General features: G+C 29.3%; 1 protein-coding gene across 1 annotated transcript in view; it reads left to right on the top strand.

The window, feature by feature from the left end:
• LOC121117622 (uncharacterized) overlaps positions 1 to 19555 on the top strand; it is a 161736-nt gene that overhangs the window by 87959 nt on the left and 54222 nt on the right. The window contains exon 3 of the mRNA XM_071888944.1: positions 17401 to 17551. Within this exon, the coding sequence (XP_071745045.1) occupies positions 17401 to 17551 (151 nt within the window). The remainder of the gene's footprint in view (positions 1 to 17400; positions 17552 to 19555) is intronic.

The raw sequence follows: 19555 nt of genomic DNA on the forward strand, positions 1-19555 counted from the left end.
AGTTAGTAAGGGGAGTGTGGCCTAATAAACGTACTTTTACTTTTTTCATTTTTGTTTAGCCTTTAGAAATAATATTGTATTTAAATTTTTTTTTTTACTATGTTTAAAACAATATGCAATTTTTAGGATACATTGAATGACATAAATCATGGTAGATTAGCTGTAAAAATGAATTTAAATGATGTTATTTTGTGTAGCCAAATTGATGAAGAAGCGACTATAAATTAGTAGTACAAAACAAAATAGAATTTATCATTTTAGTTAAAACAAAAATGAGATTAACCAAAAACATATTTTCCAAAAACACAAGTCATGGTAGTATAAATACATGAATATCTTTCAACGCCGTTTTACTGGCCTATTTTTCTGCGTTTATCTTGTTGGATTTTGCTCCAAATACTCTTCAGTCATCACTTTGTTCTGACCTCCACTCTCCGGCTTCCTTTCAAAATTTTCCAAGTCCTCGGTCTTCTACTTCACCATATAAACAGATGTCCTTTTGTAACGAACAATCCCACAAATTGAGGGGAATATAAATTCAAGCATGTAGCTGCCACCAACTTCTTGTCTTTTTTGCATCCATTTTAAACCTTTGCTGTTGTCTGATTTGAGGAAAACTACTGATATTCCAACAGGATTTATTGTTATTTTTATTATTGAACGATCTAAAATAAATAAATTTTTTTTTAAAGATAAAAGGGCTCTTAAAATATACAACTTCAATTCAAACACAATTCTTTTTTAGTTTTGTCCTTAGGTTACTATTTGCCAGGTCTAGTTTCTACATTTATTTTCCACCAATTTGGTTTTTTATCAATAAGTTTATTGATATACAGAGAAAATTATTAGTATTATTAGTGCCTATCTAAAGCCAATAAATAATACATTTTCTTCGCAGAAAATTGGTTTCCTACACTATTAATAAATAATTTATCATCAATAAAATTGATTAGAGAGCAACACTACCTTCAGATGTATAGTTAATACAATAACAACCAACCTTAATCTAATGTACATATGTATGAATAGGTATATAGTGTTTGAGATTGTCTCCCGGGATCCCTTTGTTTGTTACAATTCATTCCGATTCCTTCTTTTGCTACAGAATGAGCCTTTTTGCCAGTTGTATTATTTATATTAAGAATCATAAATGGTAAGAGCAAAAACCATATTGATTTTTAAGGCGAGGTCGTCGGTTTGATTTAATTCACACGCAATTATTTTATCTTTTCCAACAAGGTAACGAAGTACAGGGCGGTCTACACCCATGGCCCGTAACAGATTTAAGTAAAATTTCACAACATCCAATAACAGTTAGAATTTTTTATCCAAAATGATTTCTTCTTTATTGCAAGATTCAAGAAATATTAATCAACAGTAATTTGGTTACACATTTTCCTTTTCCCTTATTAGCTGCTATAGGAATATGGCTTCTTCACATGCCCGATATGAAATCATATAATCATATAAATAGCTGTATATACTTATTTTATGTAAGATTAGAAAAATTACTAATTTTCACAAGTAATTTGCAAATGAGCTATTTTTGTTCAATAAGTCAAAATGAAAGTTATTTGTTAAGCGATTGAGAGTTCGCTCACAAATCAAAAGTCCAGTTCTTTTGAAATATGATTTTACAGTTATTATAAAGTTTTCATAATAAATCGGGTTTTTATGGTACACACAAATTACTTATAAGACAACCAAATATCTAAAATACTTAATATTAATATAATCTTCATAGGAATTTAGGAAAATGAACAATTCCCAATATAATTTTTTTCTTTTCAATCAATATGGATACTTATCATGAGCGCCCTGAGAAGAACTGCTGAAAAATCCTTGATTATCTATTAAAAATAAGATCTAATCAAACATTGCCTGCCTCAAAGATAGGAGGTTAACTTTTAGTTTTTACATATGTTTCCAAAAAAATGTTTTTTTGTATATACTGCAAAAATAAGAAAAAAACAGATACGGTTAACTTTTTAACGTGAAAAAATAGCAAATTCCTTTTACCTGGATTTGACTGTTGATCCAGGTAATTAATTAAGCGCTCCTCATCGGGGTACTAAAGATCTTGTAAGATATCTTTATGAATATAGTTATCTTATTTAAGTCCTAAACAAGAAAAATTAAATAGCTCAATTTTTTCTATCCCATTATTGGTTTGAATAGGTATATGTGATATATGTATCCTGCATGAATTATTTTTGGAGACGGAACTTCATTAATCAATTAGTTATGAGCAAAGTTTGGAACTAATTATGGAGTATTGGAAGAATGTTTTCTTATGTGTTCATTATATATAGAGCATGTCTTTTATGGTAGTAATTTATCAGTTCAAAATTAGTCTATCCTCTACAGTCCACGCAATTATATGTTTTTTTTACTCGCTACTAATTTAGCCTATGAGTCCATAGATATAAAATATTATGGTGAATAAGAAAATATTCAATTTGTTCTGATGTTTAAAATAGATATCTTATGAAACTAGTACTTACTAAAGTTTTAAATGCTAAAATATATATTTTTATGTTTACCATTTTTCTGGAAATTTTTTAATTTTTTTCAAAATTAGAAAAAATTATATATACTGATGTAAGTAAGATATCTTCTTAAATATTTAATAGTTATACTTTGATACCTGAGCGGATAGAGTATTGTCCTGTATAAATCTAGGTATTGAACGAGTTAAGGATCCTTATATTTTTTTTAAACTCAAAACATCGTTTCATTTTATATTGAAAATGGGCTAAGAAGGCTTTACATCTATTCAATTTTTATTAAAACTACATAAAAACAAATGATCACTTCACAAATGGGATACATAAAACATATTCAAGGAGGGTTATCCGCAACGTAACGAGTTTTCTCAACTGATAGCAGTCTTTTGCTAATAAAAATTATTCACATTAAACGTCTGTAATCTACACGGTCAAATCCTAACGCTGTATTCCTTAATTATCAATCCCTCAAGCATTTTCTATAGGTGAAATAGCCTAAATATGTCTATAAGTTAAGGTAACTCGAAATGAAATAAACTGGCACTTTTTTTGTATATAATGTTTGAATAAAGGAAGTGATATAACATTGATTTTTTTTATATTTTATCTACAGAGAACACGTACAAGTAAGTGGATCATTCTGGCAAAAGCACTATCATATAAAAATAGGCAATTGAGAAAATAATTACTTCTTAAGTATAGACATTAATGTTGCATTACAACAGCGGTTCTCAACCTTTCTGGTGTTTTGACACTTTGATAACAATGATCCATTTGCTGTTACCCCAAGGAAACAAAATAAGTTGATTTGATCATCTTTCTAAGCATTGATTATGAAGGTGTTATTCGACAAGGTTACTGATTTTAATTCATTAGCATATTTAGCTCGAAGCATAACTCGAAAAATGTGTTTGGTTGATAGCTGCAGTAAGTCCACAGTAATTGTGAGAAGTTTATGGGCTTTGGCGATTCCAAGTGTAACTAAAAATGAAGTTTTATTTGGCTGCCATGCTTTGATGTTAGTATTTGCCCCAAAATCAAGTTTGTAGTTTTTTTACACTAACAGTTTGGTTCTAATAATACTGGACATCTGTGTCTGCAATGTTAGGATTTTTACCATCAAAATGGCGTTTTATTCTGTTGGGCTTCATTGATCGGCTGACATAATTTCATAGCAAATAACTAATAGTGTTTTTTTCATTCCTGTTTCAACTATGTTCATCCATAATAATTTAAAAATTCCATCTGTAATTTATTTTCATAATACTTCTTTTTCAATTCATCATAAAAAATCTGAGACTTTACAATATAAATTTTACTTGAGTTAACTTTTATAATCAGATGATATTGCTATTAAAAAGATGAACACAACATAAACACTTTCACTACCATATAACAATTTTTTAGAAGACTTTAACTAACCCAACGTAAATTATCAGGGTACCCACTTAGGGTCACAAACCACTGTATTGCAACCACATAAATACAAATATTCTTTACATACAGTGGGCATATCATCACACAAGCCAGGTATTTAACGAAGGAAATTCCTACGTAACAAGAATTGCTTACCTAACATCGATATTTTCTTTATACAAATAATTCCCATCAAACATCGGGCAGCCAATCGGTCCTTGCCTTACTCTTTAGCCCTAAATTGTCCAAACTAAGCTCATTTTTTAAGTGTAAAAAATCATTTTAGCAAGATTGTGCCTCTATGGGTCTAGCAGTTGAAGCGATTCCAGTTCTTTATTATTATTAAATCATCTAGCCATTTATTCTTCTAAACATAATATTGAATCATTAGTGTAGACACATTTTTATAATACATTTAAAAACACATCACAAGAAAATATAACATAAATAAAAACAGTATATGAAATAATGACTTATCCCTGCTATGACCTCTTCAATATGTATACATTAGGGTATGCCGTAATGAAAAAAGTCGGAATTTGGTCTCGTCAGGTATTTTTTATAAAGCATTCTATTCTTTTAAACAAGAAAATATCCATCAAACGTCCGAAAAAATGATCCTTCATGGACGCGTTTTGATTTGAAAATCAGTAAAATCAAAAAAAAAAGAAGAAAAATTTGGTGTTGTTTCTTTAAAATTATCGATCTGAATCCAGCTACAGGATTTTTATACTATTAAGTATTATAGAAAAAGGATATATATTACAAACCTTAGAAATTAAGGAATAATAAATAAAATGTCCTATTTTTAGGAGTTTAATTGACTGTTTTCATAGTCCAAAATTATAAATTCGTTAAATAGGTTGTCTCATTCAGCATAAATGAACAACAAAAATATTTTTGGTAATAATGTATGAGTCACTTTGTATCAAGAAAGTGTAATTTGAGTAATAAAAATGAAGATGAACTTCAAAATACTTGCATATAATACCCTTTACCAAAAAATAATGGTTACTGATTGGCAGCATGTTTGAAGTTAAAATACACATATCATGAGAAAGTGCATTTTTAATTATTTTTTTGCAAAATATATGCATTTTCTATCATACTTTATAGTATCAAATTCCTCTAATCCCTCTACTCCGTTCCAGTTATTGAACCACTAGAACCGGAACCGACAAAGTCGAGCCAAGACCGCAATATATATATTTTTTTTGCGTGCAATTGCAGCGTTTTCCAATGATTTTTTTACGTCGCCATGTTGATACAGTAGTATCTGAGTTCCTAATAACTAAGGGCTTCTTATGGATCTGTAAAAATGTATTTAGGTACCAGACGGCATGAATAAAAGAGCAAAGGAGTGAAGTAGATTATAGATTCAGCTCTACTACTAAGCTGGTAGGGTTCCGATAAAATGATAACTATAAAATGTATTAAGCCAGGGTTCCCATACTGCACTATGCCATATCCCCTACACTAATGTATTTTTAGCTGAAGTCATGTGTAAACTAAAAACAATCATCGATTCTCTATCTTCCTGTGCCCCTCCCCCTTAATGTCCTCACCTTGAAGAACATTTGTTTTAAGTAACTTCATTTTTCGCGGTCCCTGCTGGAACTTGGAGCGCTTCGCATTTTGCGTATAAGGTAGCTGCAGCCTTTTTGAAGCTAATATCATTTCCCAAACATAGTTTTTCTATCGACGCTTCTTTTTTTAAGTGCCTGTATAAAAATAGTACCGAGACTGTTGAAAAAAAAGGACCGGTACCGATAGAACCGCAGAACCTTTTAACTTTAGAAATATAAAAAAATCTTTTGGGTCATATAAGTACCCAAAATCGAAAGGCTAAGAAAATAGTCTCATCTTGAAGTGAAATTTCTCTTGTGTTAACGTCTCCTCTACTTGGTGTAAGTACCTATCTGCTTAACATCAAGAAATGATACATAGTCTTTTTTTTTTAAAAATAAGGTTTTTCTGATACATTACTTGTGGAGATGAGCATATGGTTTTATAAACACAGAATATGACACTCCTAACACAAAGAAGGAATCTTTTGGTCATCCTTTTTCCGCCAAAATATCAGTTCTGAAGTGAATATTGGCTAAATGGAATATAAAAACCACGCTAAAGGGCAGTTATAAAAAATATGGTAACATTAAAAAATGGTGTCTGCTGACAGAGATCACCTTATACTAATTTACTCTTTGCTTGTTGATATGTAAGAACTTTCCAAACAAGAATAAAAATTTAAAAAAAAAACAATCTGATTTGGCTCCTTTACAAATTTACTTTTTTGATTAAGCTCATTCCCTTTTAGCCAATTTTCACAGCTCTAGTAATTGAGTAAATTTTATGTACCCAAGAAAAAAAGTATATTAGCAGGGATTAGAAATAAGACGGTTCTTGGACCTGGATAAAAGTAATTGGGTAAATTATAAATAAAGTTTTATTATTTGGTAAGATCTAAGACCTTAGCAGGTCTGATTGGTCTAATAAAAATGAACTCTTGTTAAGCTGTGAAAAATTATCAACTATTATTGAATAATAATTCAATAATGGGAATAATTGTATTACTACCAGCAGATTTAGGGATTTTTACGAATCTTTTCAGATGAGAGATAGCGATATCAATAAAGGTATTCAGTTTGCTTTTTAACTTTTTTCGAGTTTCCACCATAGCAAGTTCGGAAACGTGGGGATTTGGTAAGAAAAAACCTAGTCAAAAATTATTTTTTTACGATATTATATCTTTCCCTGTCTGTAAATGTCAAAATATGATTTGCACTCAACGTGGATCATCAAATTTTCCTAACTTTTTTTTCTTTTTTTTTGGTACGTAATACAATTTTAGAAAAACTTTTTATATGTCGGAAAAATGTCTATCAAAATTAGTCAATGCAAAATAACTAAAAAGGAACTTTTAATATCTATGTTGGCTAAGTAAACTGTTTATACCTTTTCTCATAATTTAAACTAGATTTGCAATCTAATGATGACCTCAAAAACAATGAAGGTTTTATGGTTAGTTTTTATACAATATGACAACTTTTTCGCACTAGCTTTAATAAAAAAAAGTTAAAAACGCCAATAACTGATGCCCAATTTTATTTTAACAATTCTAATATAAATTAATTGTTATATTAGACAATGTTATATATCTTCCAATAAAATAGGTTTAGTAACCTTCAATACAGATGTTCCGTGTATATGTTTATTTAATAATATATATCATGATGAGAGTAATTCAGGATTCTCCTTCTGTAAAATAAATTAAATATAAAAAGTCCATGTCCTCATATATATTGGGTATTGTTTTGGCATCAGTATATTTAATAAAATATTTACGTCTAAAGATCTGAATTGACATGGATCCTAGAAAAGGTGTCCCTTTATCTATTTATCTACAACCTGGTTTTATATGCCCTAAGTAGGATAACACCCTATCAAACCAAAATTCTTAATTTGAATACTTTAAAATAGTGCATTTGGTCGTCATATCATCATTATTATAGAGTTTTTTTAATAGTTTCTAAAGCCATGAGCAGAAAAACTTTTGTTAGTCTTCCATATAATATGTATTTTCCTTTGATAATATGGACTTAAAAGGGGATTATTTCTTTTGTATGTTTTTACAAACATACTACATTTGAAGTGCATTAATGGTATTACTCTTTGCAGTTATGGTATTTTGATCTCTCTAGGTAATACAAAATGACATGGATGCTAGTATTTTGTTGATAATCATGTATAAATATTTTTTTTTATGAAAATAGTGACAAAAACTGAAACTGGAATTATTTCATGATTAACTTCAGTCTCTAGGATTGTTGTACGAACCGCCACTATCCCGGTTGCCACAAGGGTTGTATATGTTATATCTGCCGCCGTTATGATGACGCTGTAGTGGCGATAAATTCCTCGATCTATACCCAAAGTTTGTTTCACAAGATTTTTCTGTATTCAATTTCTTCTGAGACTGCCAATATATTTTACCTTTATTTCTGTCAATCGCCTGACAGGAAATAAAATAGAAAAATGACTTGGATCTTTGGTTATAATTTTCTTCGACAACAACTTCTGTCACAGTTTGTTTGCTCTCTCCTACTTCAAAATCACTGTTCTGACTTGCATTGCAGTCTCTTCAGTATGTGGATGATTGAGGGAAAAAATAACAATATATATGTTTTGGAGGATACAACTGGGCCATTATTCTAAGAAAGGGACATCCAAGTCGAGGAATAAATCCCAATCGGGAAACCAGAGAAGGGGATTAAACTATATCTTTCAACCTCATCTATAAATTAGATACCTGGTGATCCATTGACATCTAAACCCTCACTAATTAAATAATTAATGAATGTTGAGTGCTTAAATTAATTCATATTTCGATATACATAGTAAATCATAAACAATTAGTTACAAAACAAAACAATCTGAGCTCTCCAGCTTATGTGCAAGTCGATAAAATTACGCTTGAATCGGAACGACGAATTTTCATTTGTCGTACTCCAAGCAGTTGGGCGTCTCCAGGATAACCGTCTTAGCTGTGTGAAAGTCTGAAACGTTGTAATTGAATTTGGGGTCTATCAAAAGGGACAAACTGGACCCGGAAGAGTTAAAGGAAACAGCCAAGGCCATTCCCCTCAAATCCATGAGAGTTAATGCAAGAGATCTCAGGGTTTCACACCATACTATCCAGAGATCCTTATAAAAAGTGGGTGGTATAGAGCTATACCCAACTGCCCAAGAGTTCATCTCAACTAAATGAGGAGTATTTTTACTTCAGGATATTTTGCTGCTTGTAAGTGTAACTAATCATTTGTATTATTAATATATACGGTCTATATGAGCTGTTATACAAATGGTGTTTCTTTGTTTCGTGGAAATTCATCAAATGCATACTTATACGAATATGCTAATAAAAAATGTAGAGAAATTTAATGCATTGATTGAAATATTATGGAAAAATATTTCAAGGTTGATGTGCATGTACATTAGTCTGTCCCGTTTCGGCTTTGATTGTTTTTCCCTGCTCTATAAAAAAATTCAGCTGTTCATAAGCAACACGTTAATTTTTACGTATGTTTAAAGTCTGTATCGGTATTTTTAACGTGGTACAAATTAATTTAGTTTTGAAAAACACATTATTATTTCTGAGTCAAAATTGCCAACTTTTAGTTATTGAGTACTTTGCCAAATATGATGCAATGATAAAATAAATATAATTTTATATAGTTATGAATATTCAAATTAGAAATTAGAAATATATATGCGCCATGTTTTTATTATTTAAGGTCAACACCATTATTACAAAAACACAACAATTAATATATGCAAAAAAAAACTAATAAGGACCAAAACCTTACCGACCTCATCCCCATGATTAATTTACAGATTAAAGTAATTAATGATATGGGCTAGTTCTTGAAGTAAATGAAGATTATACCAATAACATTATTTAATTTCTAATTATACTTCTGTTTGTTTTTTATCTTTACTTTTTGTTTGATGATTTTCTTATTTTTGCCTTTTTTTTTTTTTTGTTTGCTAATTTTCTTGATTTCACCATTGCTTTCTTTAAGCTTAAAATCGTATGTTTTATGCCATCTACTAAGCCTTTTGTTTATTTTGGTTCTGAATAAAGTTAGGCCATGTAGCAAAAAGAACTACTGTTAAATTTTAATATGTTATTTTTTATCAAACAAAGAAACTGCAAAATCATTGAGTATATATCAACGGCCGTTCATGATTTATAATAAGGTACACCATCAATTTTATATCATTCAAAAACTGGTAATTTATATAGAAAGTCCATATTTGTACTTCTGACATTTCATTTGGACAGGTAAAAGATACCTAAAAATGCCTTTCACTCTTCCAAAAATGGCTTGTGAGGTACCAAACTTTCTCAATGTCTGTTGTTTTTTTTTTACTTCAGTACTACTATCTTTCAACTCTTAATCTGTAGTGTTCTGCAGATTAGTTTCAATATTTTGTAAAGTCCTTAGATAATTAATTTATTGTGCATCAAAACATCTATATGTAAAATTATTAATTTTATATGATAAAAATATAATTTAACATACGCTTATACTTAAAAGAACCAAAAAAACATCAATTGTAATTTTTAGCAATTCATGTGGTTTCGGAAAAATAACCAAAAATCAGGACAGTCTAATATGCATATATGGGCCAAATATTAGTATTATCATTTTATTTTTTAAATGTATTTTTTCCACGAATAAGAAAGAAGCAAATAAATAAAAATAAAAGTGCATAATCTGATTGGATATTGTGTGTTTCTCATAAACTCAAATATTTAAAGAAAACTTCCGTATCTTTGTTTTATTTTGATTTATATAGCTTTTATAGACATTAAAATGGGCATTTACTTGTTATCAGTGAAAACTTTTTTTAAATCATAGTTAGTAAATAAAAATATACACTAGCTAGCCTCAAAAATTATACACGATGCAGAATAAGGACCTAAAACTTTTTGTAAAATTTAATTATACTGATTCCTGTTATTTTTAATAACAATGTTTCATTATGCAGTTTAATGACAGGACAAACAATTTTTTAGTTTTACCCTGTCTTTAAGTGTATAAATGTCACAACCACAACAAAAAGACAAACCTTGAACGAACTCTTCCATACTGATGTCAGGATGGAGAAAGCTGCAGACACTGTGGCTATCTCTATCAAGAATGCCTATAACATCAAGCCCCATACACCCTAGAAGATCCAAAACTTCTTCCGTAACTATATAACACACATATAGCTTGGATCTTTGTGGCCCTCCTCCAGCCCTGCCATTAATGCCGTAGGTTGTATAGTTTGAAGCGTGTTGAAAAAGAATGTCTTCCACAATTTTCATTCAAACTTGGATTCCCTCCAAACTAACATCAGTATGGCATAAACAGAGCCTTCATCATCAATTGCTGCCCATCTGTTTGCAGGCGTGTCTAGGAGGTTATTGATTGTGAAGGAAAATGTATTTTATAAAAAATAAAGTGTTATATAGTAACCAAACATAGGCTAATGAACATATCTTTGTAATTTTATTGAAATAAAGTAAAACCTGTAATAAACGGTCAGGCAATGGAAACTGAAAAAGCAACCGCTCAATGTAGGTGACCTTATTCACCAAATTTCTTATTGTGTATAAATTATATATTTCAAAACTGGATATTACACGCTTAGTGCAGAAACATTCTTCAACAGGTGAATCTTGAGACTAAGTTCGTCTGTTTATAAATATTTTGTTTAAACGCAAATACGTATAAATTTTTGAAGCAGTGACAAAAAACTGTAAAGATTGGGTTTTTAAACAGCCTTATATATTTTTTACTATGATATTATAGTGTATGGTCATTGTTATTCGAATGTTTCTTGAATTTTAAAATTATATCAATAAAAACACTTTATTTTTTTTAATCAAGATATCGAAACATACTCTTTTTTTTTTTTATTTAAAAATAGCACATTATTAGATTATTTTTTATTCTTTTTGTTTATTAATTATAAACATTGTAAAAAGCGTGGAGAACAAAATGTATTTTAACATCTAAAACAATTTATGAATGATACTTTTATAAAAAAATATTTTTAAATTTTACAATAAAATATAAACATATAATGGGAAATATGGTTTTTTAACTTTTTTTACTATTATTATCGGTCTGGATCTTGCATATATTGAATAATTTAGTTGTAGCAAAAAATATATTTGTTAGAATTATAAAACTTTCAATTAATAAATATAGTTGAATAATGTGTTAGAAAAAAATGCTTAATGAATCCAAATTTTGATCATTTAACCTTTTGATAAATTATTTTTTAAATACTGTTCATGAGCTATAATGAGTTTTTAGTTAAACTAAAATCAGTACTATATTACAAAGTATAAAAAATTTAGAAACAATTTACTTGGCATCTTCCAGATAGTGCATTAAAAGACATTTAAGTGAATAATCTACTATTATTAATAATTTTGTCAAGATATGAATTGTTGTATTTGTCTTCTAGAAGATAACATGGATAAAAAGTATATATACTATTTTCTGTGAATAATTAGTATGTAGTATGAAAAAATGAAAGAACATTTGAAAACAGACTAATTTTAACTTCAGTGACTTTATTTATATTTTTCCAAGAAATATATCGACATAATTTGGTTTCATCAATATAAAAATCTAAATGTTGTAAATAAACCTAATATTTTACATGTTCGTATACACGAAAATGTTGTTCATATTCGTATTTTACAAAAGTATAGCAACCATAGGTGAGCATAGGTGATTTGTTATTCCCCTAAACCTTAACCCATAAATTGTATTGGTCATTTCACTATCATTTATTCCTCTTATTTTCTAGTATTATCGTTATGCCAAAACTAATCAATTTGCAACATATTCTGGAAGATTTACCCCAGGAAGTTCTTTTAATTAAAAGTTCCAGGCTTTGGGACTAATTCTTCCAAACTCGGTCTCGACAGAAGCTAAATAGTTAAAAATTGGTTCATTTATATTTTACTCTATGGTTAGTGCATTTGCTGCAAGAAACTACAGACTAAAATTTGAAGTTTTTTTGATCAGTATGTCTCAAAGATAGCAAAAGTTGATACTAAGACCAAAATAAATATTTAATGATATCAATGAACTTTTATGATCATTTGTACTCCATACATATCTTTGATATTCTGACTCAAGGTATTAATTACCCAATCAAACTTTATGTATATTTTTGGTATCATAACACATGGGCTGAAACCCCGGGCTTAACAAAAAAAAACACAATTTTCTTTGTTCAATTTTGATTTGTTTTTTAATTTGTTTTTTTTCATAGAGTAGAATCTCCATAACACTTTTCAAGGTATTTCTTAGCTTATACTGTACTTTTTCCAATCAAGAAGCAGTGTAGCATTCAAAAACGAAACTTTATTCAATCCATGGTTTTATAAATAACAAAAGTAGCATTGCACATAGCACAATAGCTGACAAACTAAATAAAACAAGTTATAATGAACTTCTGACAAGTCTCTTTTGGAGGTTGTTACTAACTTAAAATAAGGTGAATAAAAAAAAAGTTCTGCTATGTATGTGCAAAGCATGGGATTTTTTCAGCTTGTGTGTTATATTTTCTTGTTCTCATAAAAGTATTCATGTTTCCAGACGTACAGAAAAAAAAGATATACTCCAATTAGTAAAGTCAAAATTTAATCGTTTTTTTGCATCACTAATTAGCTGAATTTTCACCTCTGCTTTCAAAAAATTATAAATAATTAAGCATTCAATTAATATTTTTAATTATACAACTACTGTTTAAAATCGATAAATAATGTTATTACTTTCAATATTTAAAAAAATAATGGTATACTACTGCAAACTGCAATAATTTATTTACATATTGTATATAAACTTTCCTTTAAAAAAACCAAAAAAATTAAATTAACATATATAAATACTTACATATTGCAATACCAATATTTTAAATATTTTGCAATAAATTATAACATATTTTAATATAAATAGAAATCCGTATATTTCCAAAGTAAAGAAATAGTATATCTACAAATATATTATTTATCTTTTAATGTTTTTAAAGACTACATTCATTTGCATATACGAGTACAAAACGATCTATTTAGGCACTAGAGTTTATCTTCTGAGATACTTGGAACCCATTAACTTGGTATTAAGGAGTGTTTAACCTCTATTGAAAATTATCAAAATATGTGGCCTTGAAGAAGTGTGAGCTGTTCCATTTTAAAGGGCTCCAAGACAACTTAGAAATATTAAATTAAGACAAGCTTCAAATTATTTGCACCTACTTCAAATACAAAAAGAAATAAAACAATTTCATGGTTTAAATGATTGTATCAGAGTAAATAATTATTTTCTGGAATACAAAATTGAAAAAAATAAAATTATTGTAGTCATACCCAACGAAAATTTTCTCATAGTAAATATTTTTTTTTCAAAATGTCTTCTCATTTTTTTCTGACTCAAATATAATATAACATTTTTTTTTATGAACAACATTTCAATTTGTGAGTTGTATCCCATTTTTTTAATGTTCCTTTAATTGGTCAGATGGAGTTTCACTGCTTAATTATAAGTAAACTTTATTCAAGGTTAAGTGTTGAATATTTTATGACGCCATGGTCATAAATAATACCTTTATATTAATATAAATAAAAAGAAATATATATATACAATTATAAATATTCAAACTTGTGATATTCATCAATTTTTATATTGTATATAAAGTTATTGATACGCACGTTCTTAAATATGTGCTTTATTAACATAAAAACAATATTTAATATAAAAATCAAAATTTAAATAGTGTGTGGGATAAAATTGTCTACTTTTTGATAAAGATCAAATAGGATTAACTTTTGCAAGAATGAAAGTATTGCAACAATAAGACTTTATCACATACTTTTTGATTGGTTTATCTTTCAAAATGATTTCGCTTGGGTTTCAAAATATTCCACCTAAAGTAATTCCGATCGTATTAAAGTCAAGTCATCTAAGCCCTAGGCCCTCAAAGACACAGTCAATGCGATGTTATAACAGAGGACTACATCTGCAATATGTACGAGACCTTTCGCAGCCGCTTGAAAGGAATGATTGACGTTAATTTTGTTGATTGATAACATATATCTTGATGAAGTTTAAAATTAAAAGTGTTAAGATTTTAATGAACCACTCGGTGGAATTCATCCAAAAATATATATTATTTGATGTTTTTTGTTGAAACATAACTATTGAAGTATGTACTTCACTTTTTGGCTTTATTATTTTTGTACAGTGTACACACAATATAACACTTAAGATAGTGTAAACAAGGGTGACTACAGCCCCCAACTTCTACTCCCCCCATCAATTGATTAATATTACACCCTCACGTATTATTAAAGATGGAAAAATGGGATGGAATTACTTAACTCAATTATCATCGCGCTCAAAAGATTTTTTTTTTTAACTCTAGCTACTCAGGTTGGATACTGGGTTGTTCAAAAGAAATATACATTTAGAACAAAGTTTGTACATATTTTCCGTATTTAAACAGCTCCTACTATTAAAATTATAATTTTTTAGATAAAAATTGAATTTACTTTTTGGAAAAACTTCCACATATATTCTTTGATTATAACGTAACCAGTAATTATTTTTAGTAATTTTGCCTGTTGAAAACAGGATCGACCGTAAAAGTTTTCTCATCTGAAAAAATGATGATGCGTCCAGATGAGCTCTTGATATCATGCAATATTTTTTTGGCACGCTCAAGTCTGACTTCTCGCTGACGTTCAGTTAGCAGAGGGCGTTCAGTACGCCTCAGGGACTTTCCTCCAGCCCTTTTCAATGCCCTTGAAACAGTTGATCTCGACGTTCCCATCTTTCTGGCCATGTCAGCAATGGACCTGTTGGGAGTCCTCTAGAACACTGCCTTTACTTGCCTTGTTGAGACAGTGGGATTCCTGCAAGCTCCAGGGGAATGCTTGAGATCACTGCCAGCCTCCAAGCGCTTGGAAGCGTTGTAAATTGTCTTCAACGAGGGCCCAACCTGTTCCTTAATGTTGTTATGAGGCACTTCCGCTCAGAGGAGAGCTGCAATTTCGATCCTCTTTGTTTCCTGATTGGACATGGTCTCACGTGTGGAAGTTGTTACGCTCTCAGAAGAAGGATTTTTGTTTATTTTAACAGTAAAAATACGAAACAATCAGATTGGTTGCCACAAAACCTCTGAAAAAGTATATTTACATCATTGTTAAATAATTTTGCACGGCCCGGTAATTCATAAAGCCTCTGTCATATCGAAAGGATATTTTTTAAATAAAAATGAATTTACGGGTATCAAAATTTGTATCTATGTATTCTTCGTATATATTTTATAAAATGATAAAGTACTAAATAGTAATGAAAATCTTGTGTATAATGGGCATGTTACAAATATATATATATATTTTTTTTTTTTTGCTTAAATATGATATTCCCATTTAATATTTTATTTTCATTGCTGTATTAAGTGCCCGATGGCAGTCAATTAATTATATTTAATTGTTTTCTGCTTATATTTACAAAGTTTTTATGATCCAAATAGTATCTCATAGATATACCTTGTTTTTAAACGTATCTTGGTCGTGTTAATTTTTAAAGAAGGCTTCCACATAAGGAAGAAACGAAAAATAGCAATTAGTAAAGGAAAAACGATTGCTGCGTGTGTTCTTTTTTCTTTTTTGTTCAATATTTTATAAGTCTTGGGGTGTTAACGAATTACATGTACATTGATTTAAAAATGCATAATACACAAAATATAAATATATGAATAAAAATATAATTACCAAGTGGTCTCTAAAAATAACACTTTTTGATTTTATGCACTTTTGAAGTTGGTCTTTCCGACAATGCAACGATATTTGACATTACTTCAGTATATTTATTTTATTTTTCGCGATAGTCTCCAGATAGCTCTACAATCTTCTCCCAGGGATGCCCCATCTCTTTAACTCGTTGAAATAGCAAAACAGTTTTATCCTCCGCAAAATATATTTTCAGGAGACCCTTTTTTTTGTCTCTTACTTTTAGTTTAGGAAGCGTCAAATTATAAAAGGACATCCCTCTATTTATTTGTTATATTTTGAATCTATTTAAAGCTTACACTTCCACTAAAATACAAATAACTATGTCATGACAGCTCGATACTCAATTTTGTCCATTTTCACAAAAACACATCAACTCATTCAAACAATTGTTGCACCTCCAAAATGGCTGAAACTTTTGTAAGTAACTGTCAACAGATGATAAATTCGACTAGCTTATATATACAAGCACTGCCATCTTCACGTTGAAATTGGAAACTTTTCAGACCAAGCTCATATATAAGCCAGGATATTGTTTTTCAAATAAATTCAATCAATTTCTCATATTTCAATATGGACTATTAATTTTCGCTACTCTCAATGTGATTTGGAGTGTTTCAAAAGAGAAAATATGAATGATAACTTATTAGAAATCAACAACTGTTCCTAAATGTAACTTGTGTTTCACTTTTAGAAAATAATTACCTCTTGCTTTTTTGTTAGCAGGCAACTTAGATCGATAGCAAATGCTTTAAAAATCCACAAAATTTATTTTTAAAGACTTCTTTGTACTTTATAAAAAGTAAAACCATTGTACAGCCATATCATATCTCCAAAATTAAACAACATAATAAATGTTTGATTAGGACTTTTTTTTAACTAATTGCCTCTAAGATTTATATCTAAATTGCCAGATATAAATTTACTATTTTATTTATTTTTTCTTTCATTATCTAATGTTCTTCCCTTTATTTATTCTAACGTCTAAAAATGCATTGGGGATTATACATTTAAGTAAGACAAGTCTTAGTTATATGTTACTTGTAAAATAGAACATGTTATTATATTAAAGTGATAAAGTACTTTATAATTTATTTTTTTATTTAGGAAAAAAAAGATCATGCCGCTAATGAAGAGGGGGAGTTGTCAGTGCTTTTTGGATCCTTCTTACTTTGGGGATTCTTATTCTGTTGCTCCTTATTTGGATCTGTTGTTGCCAGTGTTGTCCTGAGCTATGCTGCTGTTTGTGGGGAAAATGGTGAGACTTTCAATAATTTTCTATTTACTTACTATAAAAATTAATAGATAAAAAAGTGTAATTTTGTAAGATTTCACATCATAATGTGTCAAAAATTAATTGTTCATTCTGAAAAAAAATACTAAAAACAAAAAGTTTTGCATTTATCATGAGTCTACTGTATTATAAAATTTCATATTTTATAAATAATACATAACTACAGGGTGTACAAGCTACTATGTCACGTTGTTTGGGCAAAGTAGGCACTAAGATAGCTGATTTTGTTGTTTGATAGCTAGATAAAACCTGCACCAGTTAGAAAAAATTTAATTATGTAATGAATTTTTGTCCAAATATTTTGTAAAGACAAGGAGCATCCCTAGGAATCTGGATCGGAAGCAACTATATAAAAAATTGCATGTAAGAGACGCGAAACGTTGGATGGACAGAGTTGAATGTAGTTGCAGAACTCAACTCTCTGCCACACCTACGAAAAAATTGCAAATAGCTCGAAGAAAATTTTGACGACTTAATATGTTCTGGGCACTTTTGCCCACCAAACTTGTAGGATCTAAATCCTATCGATGTTTTGCACAATCAGACGAAGAACTATGAAGTCTGAAGGTGGCCATTTTGGATAAAATATATATATATGCTACAAACGCTTTATATTAAAATTACGTTTTTCTGGATAACCCTATTTTTGTTCAACTTGTAGATGATGGGTTCGGTTGAACCCAACTAGTATTCAAATGCGTTTTATGAATTTATTGTCCACGTTTAATTAATCAATTTACTTTGAAACATTAGAAGAAACTATCAAGGGTTCGGAATGGTCAGTAATATGACCACAATTGGAAAAAAGACTCGTGTTCTTAAACTTATGCAGCAAGGAGTAAATTTAAAAAGGGTAGCTAACGACTTGAAGTTAGGCAAATATGACTTTTTATGCTCAAAATAGTTACTTTTTTTATTTACAGAACGACCAAAATTACAGTGGATGTAATTTTATGTTTTACTAACCCAAAAATGCCTTTCATGTTTACCATTTACCTACTTTAATTCCATTGTTTAATCACAATAATTGAGATAAGCCATAGTAATATTTAAAAATTATACTAACTTCTATAAATATGGTCATTTGATGCAACAAATTTAGTCAAAATATTAATGTATTTATGATGATTGCACATTCATTGAAACGAAGAAATAAAACTTAAATGTATGAATGTGTATATTTTTAAATATAAATACAGAATACATAAATATTAATAGACTTATCAGAGTATAAATTTAACTTGATAATATAATGTTCTTTTACATTATAATGATCGCTATTTCTTTGATGAAATAGTATAAAAGTGCCCGCTTGAAGTAAAAATGTGACATTTTTCAGAATAACAGAAAAAAAAAAATGGATTTACTTTTAGTCTTGGTCTTTCAAAAATTCGACAGGGCTATTTTGGTGATTTTTACTAATTTTACATATATATGTATAATATCGATTTTAGACATTCTTCAAACAATATTTCACTACATTAATGTGAGAAGGCAACCTACAAAGAAAATAAAATAGGCTACTTTGACGTTTAAAAGGCTAATGTAGTTTCAGAGGAAAACAAATACAAATTACTTTGTTTAAATTATATCGCATTCAGGAGTCAGATAAAAAATTAAAATGGATAATCAAGTCGAAGATTATTCTTTCATTTATTATTGTATATTGTAAAATCCGTATTAAATCGCAGAAACGTCGATTTCTTCGCTTCTCAGGCATGTATTAGATATGCAAAGATGCCGAGATGATTCGTGTATCAAAGTTGTGTCAGAAACACTGGCAGTAACAGGACATCTATCTGTTATTTCAGAAGTTCAGAAAGAGAGACACTTCCACACATTCTGTGGAAGTGTTCTGTTTTAAAGCGTGTTTACTCAACTCTTGGATAGCTGGTAGAGGAACACTTTGGAGACTCAGTGAACTGGAATAATAAGCAATGAATCCTCAAAATTCACTTTTGCATCTAT

The sequence above is a fragment of the Lepeophtheirus salmonis genome, chromosome 5, assembly GCF_016086655.4.
Source record: "Lepeophtheirus salmonis chromosome 5, UVic_Lsal_1.4, whole genome shotgun sequence".
NCBI lineage: Eukaryota > Metazoa > Arthropoda > Copepoda > Siphonostomatoida > Caligidae > Lepeophtheirus > Lepeophtheirus salmonis.